General features: G+C 48.9%; 1 protein-coding gene across 1 annotated transcript in view; it reads right to left on the minus strand.

The window, feature by feature from the left end:
- The window catches only part of DMBT1 (deleted in malignant brain tumors 1), a gene marked incomplete at its 5' end in the record, with an annotated part of 131,721 nt that overhangs the window by 18,713 nt on the left and 102,868 nt on the right, over positions 1-10,140 (minus strand). Inside the window, 6 exon segments of the mRNA XM_025047551.1 lie at positions 670-756; positions 2,267-2,345; positions 3,107-3,421; positions 5,172-5,486; positions 7,325-7,636; positions 9,407-9,457. Coding sequence (XP_024903319.1) covers positions 670-756; positions 2,267-2,345; positions 3,107-3,421; positions 5,172-5,486; positions 7,325-7,636; positions 9,407-9,457 — 1,159 coding nt within the window.

Raw genomic sequence — 10,140 nt, forward strand, 5'->3', positions numbered from 1 at the left:
GACCCCCAGCCCTCGCCTCCCTTGGGCACATCTGATTAAGACCAGTGCGAAAAGCAGAGGGCGCTCCCTGGCGGAGGGGCCACTCTGTGTTTATGGATGAATCAAGGGAACGTGAAAGCTTAATTTCTGTGAAAAGGCTACTGGGACTTCTGCTTACATTGGGAGTTATCCCATAGACAAATTATTTAGGACCTATGTTCATTCGTTGACTAGAAAGAGCTCCGGAGAGTTGATTGCATTTAACTGAAGAAATGTGACAGGCAGAAAACATTACCAGTGGGTATGTCCACTTCTGCAGAGGTTAAAGGTACATCTGTGTATGAACAAAGAAAACAGGACACTTTAAAACGAGAGAAGGGACTTCTGTGTGTTTTCACTGCGGTTTACTTTGTGGTCATGATGGCCATTGGGTGGGCTTATTTTCTAAATACGACATGGCCAGGAAGAAGCAGATGTCATTGTTTAAAGAGTACAACGAGAGCACCTTTATAAGCTGGAGATGTGACTTCTGCTGAAATTGAAGAGATGTCTATGGAAAAAGAAGAAGAAAACTTAAATGTCAGTAGAGAGGACGCCCGGGTTTCTGTTTTGCTGGGGCCGTGCTGGGGACAAAATTTCCATGGAACAGCCTAACTGGAACTCCAAGAGGGACAGTAGACAGTATTTTACCTGGTGCGGAGGTCACGGCAGTTGTGATTGAAGCTGTAGATGAAAAAAAACAAGGCCTCGATCAGCCAGCCGTACAGGCACAAACTTCTGTAAGATACAGGAGATGTAAACAATGGCCACCGCAGGACAGTGCGACTGGCCTGGCTTGATTTTCTGCTTTCCAGAGAGGAGCTGCCCAAGGCACCTCCAGGTCCTCCATCGCCTCCAGGCCGCCCCTCCTCTCCTAGGGTCTCCATTCCTCTCCTCGCCCTTTCCTTCTCCCCTCGGAGGTGGAGGGTACCTGTCCGGAGGGCAGCGCCACTGCTCCCAGTTTCTCTGCTGTATGGGGCTGATCTAGCAAAGATTCTGCAGATGGGGTCTTGCTCTCCCTGCGCCTTACTTTCCCGGTCCTCCCTCCTCCCTTCAAATGGGTGGGAGGCAGTGACCCAGGAGAGGGTCAGCTCTGCAGACCGGAACCGTCCCTAGGTGGGCTGTCCCAAGATCTAGAGTGAGCATGAGGAGGGGGTGGCAGGTGCATCTGTCTCCTGTGCGAAGCGTTGCCCTCCGGTAATAAGCCCATGTTTGTGTTGACTCTGATGTTTTCTTTCTTAATTGCTTTAGCACCTGGAGTGGGGTAGAGCGCCCTCTATACCGTCCTCCCCCAAATAAACCTCCAACACTGTATTTGGACAATTCTAAACCCAAAGTCATATCAGGAACTCCGCGGATAATTGCACCCAGCCTCTGTTAGCATTGAATGCCATCGCCGACGAGGCTCTGTCTGCTATGCGGTCTCTCCCTCCAGTCCCTGTGCCTCTCCCCATTTCGTTGTCTCACGTAAAACACAGACAGTAGGGCGACCGGACGGGGACTTGCTATATGTGTAAGAAAGTAAGAACAACAGGCCCTGTGGAACGCGCCCGTGTGTATTCAAGTGCTCCACTTGAACTTGAATGTCTGACCTCATCTTGGCCGTGTAGAGGCCCTCTTTGTCCATTTCAGAGTTCTAGGCTATTATTAAGGGATCAATTCAGCAGAATGACCCTTGCCAAATAGTATAATTGTACTGTCTAGGTAGAATTTCAACACAGCAATATCTTTTGGATATATCATGAGAGGAAAATTCACCAGAAATCTTATTACCAGTTGTAAGCACTAAATCTGTGGCTGAAATTGAAGTAAGATCTGTGAAAACAAGCATAAGATAAATGACAATTAAATAGCATCCTTTGCAATCAAGTTTACTGGTAAATAATTTTTTTACAAGTCACTCTTTACAAATTATGCCCCAGTCATGTGCATATTTGATTTTGCTCTGTTCCTGTTTGACTTTTTCTCCGTTTCATAAAGCTAAGGGACCTAAATAATGGAGGACGTGGTACTTGGGCGTATGCACCAGGAGACCTGGGTTCTAATCTCTGCTCTTTGCGTAACCAAGCATGTGACCCCAGGCAAGTCCCTTCTTATTTTGCCTCTCTGAGCTGCTACATCTGTAGGGCTAGTTTGTGGACCAGAAGCATCTGTATTACTTTGTTAGAAATGCAGACTCTTAGGCCCACCTCAGACCTACTGAATCAGAATCTGCATTTAACAAGGTCTTGAGCTGAGCTACATGCACGTTAAGTTTTGAGAAGCAGTGAACAGCCACATGGAGATGTCTCCTGGACCAGAAATAAATGGTGTGGAGTAGAAGAGAACTAGATGGCACATGTCCACATAAAGGGGGTCAGGTCCTTCCCTGCTCCACCCCAGACAATTGGTGCTCTGCCAGAATTCTGGCTAGTATTTCCCATTCCCTGTTTTTTTCATCAGAGCTGAAATTGGTACTTTTATATAAAGCCTCCCTTACAAAAAATGTGGTATTAAAAAAAATGAAAGAGCATATAAGCAAAACTGTTATCAGAATCAAAACCCATTCATGGGTCAAAATTGGCCCATTGGCTGCCTGTCTGTGACTTCCGACCTGAACAATCTCTAACATTTCTTTCACCTCTCGGACAAATGATACCTCGTGATGGTGCCGTATTGAAATTGTCCTTGCTTAAGAGACCTGGAGGCTAATTTTCACATATCCAACATCGAAGAAGAATTTTTTTAACTGTCCGCTTTTCTGTGGAGGTCAGTTTCTAGGTAAGCTATACATATGTGATTGATAAAAGCGAGAAAGCAAGCCAAATTACCAGGCGAAGTGGTCGTTCCTGTAGCTGATGCTGAAATTGACAAACAAAACAAACTGAAATACGATAAAATCCAAACAAAAATCCCACCCACAAATAGGAAATTTAGAAGGCAGGTTTAATTTTAAAAATGTATACCACAGATATACTAAAATGAGACACGAAAGACTTGTGAAATGTGAAATGAAAAGGAATGTTTTCTCGAATGAGACTGAAATGGACATAGGGATGCAGGAAGTGAGAACTGTTCATTAATCTCTCTGGCAACCAAAAGTGAGTACCTGAGCAAATGACCCCGGCGTCCTCCTGGTGGCCACAGTTGTGGACGGACAAGCCCAGATGCTGGCACTGGCCCAGCGTGGTCTCGTTGCCCTGGCACTGCACGTCGTCCAGCAGGATGCTCCCTGCACCCGCCCCAAAGTGGCTGCTCCCCAGGGCGCTGACGCCCTCCCCACAGTCCAGCTGCCGGCACACCACGTGGGCAGCGCCGATGCCCCACAGGTCGTCGCACACCGTCCCCCACGTGCCGTTGTGGTATACTTCAAGGCGCCCCTCACAGCGACTCCTCCCGTCCACCAGCCTGATGACTGGCAAGTCTGGGGGAGACTCAGAGGTTACTATGAGAATGTGATCGGCTTTTCTGGCAATTAATTTCTAAATTGCTAGTGGGACTTTTCTTTAGTTCTTCATATAATTAACCTTGCCTCCTTTTTCCGGGTCCTATAGGGATAAGTCAAATGAGTGCTTATAAATAAATGCAGTGACTGGCTTTTCCAGCCTATCGTTTCATGTCTTTTATTCCATCATTCCCATCTTTGGATTTGAAATATGATGAATGCAAGGGTAAGATAAATATCGATTTCAAAGCTGAGTCATCAGATTGCTAAGCAATAATATCGGAATATGTCCAGCTTAGCTTTTCATTATTTCCTTTAGGCCAAACGTGTCCACTGACCTAGATTCAAAGTTAAATTTGAGACCCCCGGAGACTAGACAAGCGGCCACCTCTGCTGGTGACCTCTCCATCCACATCAGCCCTGTGTTTCCTCAGTCCTGGGGAGGCAAGAGTCTAGGTGGATGCTGACATCACTGGCTATCACCTCGGGGAGTCTGCCAGAAAGTCAGTAACCGGGAAGCCTGAGACAAGACATGACTGAAACGAACGATAAGAGGGTTACCGGCTGGAGGAGCTGCTTCCGCTGATTCCGGGGTGACTTCAGTCGCTGCGAGAGAAAACCCAAGGCACTTATGTTAGCGGGCAAATCCACGTTGGTGCCAGTGTGCTGGTTCAGGACATCCTGGCCCGTGCAGCGTCGTCACGGGCAGGCCAGCATTTCTAAAGGTGGAGTCCAAACCAGGGAGCCTCTCTGAACCACCTTTCCCTCACCTGGCTTTTGACAGTAATTGGAAGCATCTGCCTGAATTTTTCCAGGGAGAAGCCATTGACGGCCTCTCAGGAGATGCGAGGCCATAAAATAGACAGATGAGTACTCGATGCCATTTTAACTCAGAGTTCTCGTCGGGAGATACCACGACGTGTTTGAGACATCGAACGACCTCTCTTCAGATTTAAATGACTATGGAACAATAGAAGGGGAGAGAAACATCCTCACCCCATCTCCATCTTCACCCTTTTGGAACCTCCTCTCCACCCGGCCCTCTTGGGATGGAGAAGGTGGCCCTGGGCTATGGGGAGACCCAGCAGTGGGGTGAGGAAGTCACAGGTGTTTGTTGTAGATATTACTTAGGAACAAGAGGTAATGAAACAGGGTTTTTAAATATTCGTTCAGCTTTTTTAAGTGGTTGCATAAAATTGCCTGTAGAGACAAGAAAAACCCACCTTTGGCAATCAACAAATCAGGAGAGTATTAACGTAGAGCTTTCTCTGAGAAATAGCTTCATGAGAAATGTATGAGGTTCACACACATAGAAAAATCATTCCTGGACATTATAAATCTTTCAAGAGAGAGGATACAATTTCCTGGTTCTCAAGTATGTTTTTGCTCATAGGACCTCTTCTCTGCTCTGAGCCAGGGGAACTGGTCATGATATTGGGCGCACTTGAGACTAGCGTGACCAAGGTCCTAGGTTGTCTGAATTTGAGAGGGTTCCTGGGACATAAGACTTTCAGTGCTAAAACTGGGAAACTTCTAACAAACTGGGACAAGGCAGTCACCTGACCTGGGACCCCAAGCCTGCCAGGGTTGGTCTGCTTGGCAGATATGGCTTCGCTGCTTGGGAGAGAAACCGGTGTTGGGAGAGTCCAGGGTCACCTGACCTGGGACCCCAAGCCTGTCAGGGTTGGTCTGCTTGGGAGAGAAACCGGTGTTGGGAGAGTCCAGGTACCTGAGCAGACGACTCCAGCATCCTTGTGGTGCCCACAGTTGTGGACGGACAGGCCGAGGTGGTAGCACTGCCCCAGGCTGGTCTCATTGCCAACACACGACACGTTGTTCAGGAAGATGGGGCCAGAGCCATCACCAAAGAGACTGTTCCTCGGAGCTTCCAGGGCCACCCCGCATCCCAGCTGCCGGCACACGACCTGGGCAGCGGGCAGGCCCCAGAGGTCGTCACACACGGTCCCCCAGGTGCCATTGTGCTGGATCTCCACACGGCCCTCACATCCGCTCCTCCCGTTGGCCAACCTCACCACGGGCAGATCTGCAGGAGCCAAGGGCCAAGCTGGCTTGAGAAGGTTCCCTTGACTCTCGAATGAGGCAGCATTCCCAGTTAGAGAATTCTAACTGCAGTTTGCTGTCCCAGCAGCGTATATCTGTAGGGAATTACATATGCAGAGGCAATGATACGCTCTCGTAAAAGATGCTTTTTAAATCTGAAATTTAGCACTAACTACGTTTTTCCTCACTGGGCAGGTTCTTTATGGGGATCCAGGCCATGTGCTGGCTTTATAGAAGACGTGTACATTTAAAAGTCACCTCTGCCTTCATCCTCTTTTGGGTGTCATTTTGTTTCTTAAAAAATTTAAAACAATTCAGTGGAATGTCTGGAATTCAGACTTCACATTCCTAACCCAGGTCTCTCAAAGAATACTATGAAATTCTCGGAACAAAATTAATTTCACTTTACTTGAACTGAAGAATTATAAAGTATTTATTGGAGGATGATGGCGGAGGTTGGGGGTTAGAACGGCAAGCAGAGGAAGAGATGGTGTCACTACTGCAAGAAGGTAGGGAAGTAAATGGCCAAGTGAAACTGACTCCTCATCCAAAAGTAGATGAAATTAATTCTTAGATTCTGAGCCCGAGAGATCCCATGACAGCGCTCTGTGGGTCACGGCCTTAATACAGGGCTTTCAGTGATGCTTCGAGGACGAGGGGTGGGTTGGCTCTCCTCGGAGAGGCCCCTACGCAAGAAGAATCCACCGTAACACCAGCTGGCCTCAGATGAGCACAGTTCTATTCCACATGGCACCAGGGCTGTGAAAGTAATGTTGGCTACATTTCTGTTGGCCACAGATGGAGGGACCCCAGCCTGAGAAAAACAGTCATGAAACGTAAAAATAGAAAAAGTACCTATTGGATGGAAAACGTGTGGCCGTTCCCCAGCAGGTGAAGAAACTACACACGTAAAAAGAAAAACAGACATCATCAGTACATTTCAAGCAAAGGCAGTGAAATCGCGCCTTCTTCCTCACGCCATCAAAATCACGTGCGTGCGTTTGCCTTTAAACGACCCCCTCCGATCTCTGATCAAATAGTTACCATTTAAAATGTGATGGTAGCTCATAATTGTGTATATGTTATTCTGATTAAAATGTCACCTTCTGGAAGGGTGGAGGGGTCTGGAGCTCACTGTCAAGGAAAGTTAAGGCTGATAAGGAGGACTCTGAACCGGGGGGCTAGTCACCAGTCAGCTAATAAAATGATGTGAACTCACAGATACCTGGACTCCCAGCTGCAGCATCTGCAGAGATAAGGAGCTAGGAGAGAGGTTTGGCCATGGAACCAGGATGTGGAGTGGATTCGGCCTCAAGGTTTAAATGTGACACACAAGCTGGAGTAAACCATTGCTCTTAGGCACCTCGGGCTGTCCCCTCCAGGTGTTTATAGCCAGGTGTAGGTTGTATCACCTGGCTAAAAACCCTGAGGCAGTGATGCTGAAAGAATTTGACTTAGTAACTAAAATACCACCATCACACCACCACCAAAATAGATAACATTCCTGTCCACTTCTGGCATGTCGTTTGCTTGACTGAATGTTCTATGTGGAATGTGTTATTTAATCCTCCCGATGACTTCATGAGATAAGTACCATTATTTTCTTTATTTCACTGGCGATTAACCTCTGTAGACACTCATGTCAAATGCCGTCGCATGTACTAAACAGCTGGCATTCTACTCTTCAGAGCTAGAACAGAAATCCGCAGTCCCAGACATAGGGGCAGAGTTAAGGTATGGAGGCATTTCCAGACTCCATTTGTAAATTCCAGGCTCGGCCTGGGCAGCTCCATGACTGGCCCAGAAGGGACTCATGCTCACCTGAGCAGATGACGCCAGCGTCCTCATGATGCCCACAGTTGTGGGTGAACCAGCCACCATGAGGGCACTGCCCTAGAGAGGACTCGCTTCCCGTGCAGTTGACGTCATCGAGGACGATGTGGCCTGATCCGGGGCCGAAGCTGGCCCCTGGGAGGGCAGACACGACCAGGCCACAGCCCAGCTGTCTGCAGACCACGCGGGCATCCTCTATGGCCCAGCCGTCGTCGCATACCGTGCCCCAGGTGTCGGCGTGGTAGACTTCCACTCGGCCCTCGCACCTGCTCGACCCATTCACCAGCCGCAGGCCCAGACCTTGTTGGACATTCCAAAAAACGACCTCCATCAAGGCTCGTCCGGAAGGGCCACCGGAAGAGAAATGCAGGACTTTCTGGAAACTGTGCACTGACAATCGATAATAACAGATCTGCTCCCTGCTGCTCTCCATTTCATTTCATAGATTTTTGCCTTCGGTATTAGTGTGTCTTTTGAGGTTACAACTGGTTAAGAAAGAGTTTTGTTCCCTGGGCGGCTGGCGCAGCGACCTGCATCACTGCACAGCTGCCCCCTTCTCTTTGACTGTGAGCTGCGAAGACTTGGTTTCTGACACAGGTTAATTCATTGGATTTTTCATGAGCAACTATCAGGCACACGGTCACTAGGGTGTGTGGAAGATTCTGTGTGCCCTTGCACATGTCGATCACATGCCAATAACAATAGCTCATCTATGCTGTTCCGAGGAACAGGTACAACCATGCATGGGAAGCCGTTCTGGAGAGTGTAAAGAGCAGTCGTTATAGCTGACCCCCAAGTTAAAAGGGCAGCTACAAAAAGGAAGAGAGGCTGGATATGCTCAGAACACAACCAAGGCGAGCTCGTGGCAGAAATGCGTGGAGATCTGGGGTCGGCAGGGCACCCCTATTCACCTACCTAGGTGCCAGCTTCCCAACCAGCCCCATAAGCCATTCTTGCATCCCCCAGTTTCTTATTTCCTCTCACTTTCCAATCACAATTTTTTGGGGTGAAACCTAGATATTTTCAGCCCTTCCTCCAGCAGCAGCCTTCGGCATGGCCGAGGCTGGGGAGGAAGGCGTGTGTAGCAAGGACACTGTCTCCCACAGTAATGCCGGAATTTTTCTGAGCTAAAACTCTACAAAGGGAGAAGAAAAGATTACCTGTGGGTTTGGCCATCTCTGTGGGCACCGGAAAAGATGCTAAGGACAGAAGAGTAGAAGGAAAAGTTATACAACATCTCAGATGCCAACATACTTAACTCTCATCCACCTGTCAGTGGGCTCTCTCCCCGGTGGATCGGCTATAGTGTGCGAGTTTAAATTGATCCCCTCCCCAAGCCATTTCTCTGCGGGGAGCTCTCCTTCCATCGCCCAAGTGGTGTGTCCGCGACCACGTGATACAAGCTCAAGAAAACCAAAGCATGCCGATTGATATTTTTAAAAAAACAGATATATTTTAAACTCAAGGACACATTCTCTGGGGGTCGTTGCTGTTTGGCGTAACCTGCTCCAGTGCTTCCTTTAACAGTTTGGGGTCATTTCTCTGTTCCCCCAACTCTTTTCTGCATATTCTCTTTTACTCTTACAGACCTGGCGGGGGGAAAGCACTGACTTAATTTGAAGTGTGACAACTACTGGGCCGATCGCAGAGTCAGGGAAACGCTAGAAAGTGGTGCCTTCGGCTTCTTCATCTTTTACAATTCTGCCAAGTAGAGAGCGATACACAGAGATCGATGCCGGCTGCGCTTGGAAGAGGTGGGGTGAGAAGGTCATGGCTTCCCACATCCGAATAGTGTGGCCCATGCGGCCGGCACTGCCCCACCTACTCCGCCCGGAGAGATCCGCTGAACCCCAACATGGCCTCAGGAAGCAAAGGCTATGCTCCCCCTTATCTGGATGAGGAAACTGAGGCACAAAGCAGTTCAGACATTCTCAAGGCACCACAGCTAGTAAATGATGAAATTGGGAAAACAAATCCAGGGTTTTTGGTCCCCAAACTGTACCCCACCCCACCTCAGGTGATTTTGTCAAGGCGAGTTATACTTAGTCAGTTAAGGACAAGTGGCATTACCTGAAGTTGGGTGACTCACGGTGGCCGAGGATGTGGAGTAAGGCAGGGAGGCTACGAGAAACATACGCAGAAAGGTGAGGGCAGGTCATGCCCTTTATCCTTCCTAAACCCGAGAGGGCGGCATGCTTATTTGAATCAGAAAGGCGCATATCTTGTTTGGGGAAGAAATTGCACCCAATCTGGGCATCTGAGAATGGCCTTAAGTGACCGTGGTTACACACACCAGCTGTCCTTGGTCATTGGTTTCATTTCTGTCCTGCTGCCGGCCACTGCAATGTCATTTTGTAATGTTTTTTTTCCCCCTTGGGAAACCGTGGCCACCGTGGTGGGTGCCTGAGTGTGGGATGCCTGTCTTGCCAGCAGCTTTGGTTTTTACTTTCTGGGTGTGTGAGTCTTTCTTCTCAGAGTAAATGTCGCTTTGCAAAGGGCAGAACCACTTTATTGCAAGGACATACATGGCTGGGAGGTGACAGGTCCAAGCATGGGCGAGGCGCTGGGCCAGGAGCTCCAGGGTGGGGATGAAAGACACCTCGGAGCTGCTGCTTTGTGACCTTCCGTGCCTGACAAACCCCCATCGCTCTGCCCAGGGCCCTGGCTCTGAAACTCCCCACTCTCTAAGCCCCCAGCCTTTCCCTCTGATGTCACACTCAGCGTGGGCTTCAGCTCTTGCTTTGCTCTGAACATGGATTCTGCCTGCGCCTTTACTTGTCTCCTCTCCACTCAGAACCTTCCAG

Source organism: Pteropus alecto, unplaced genomic scaffold (genome assembly GCF_000325575.1).
Source record: "Pteropus alecto unplaced genomic scaffold, ASM32557v1 scaffold74, whole genome shotgun sequence".
NCBI lineage: Eukaryota > Metazoa > Chordata > Mammalia > Chiroptera > Pteropodidae > Pteropus > Pteropus alecto.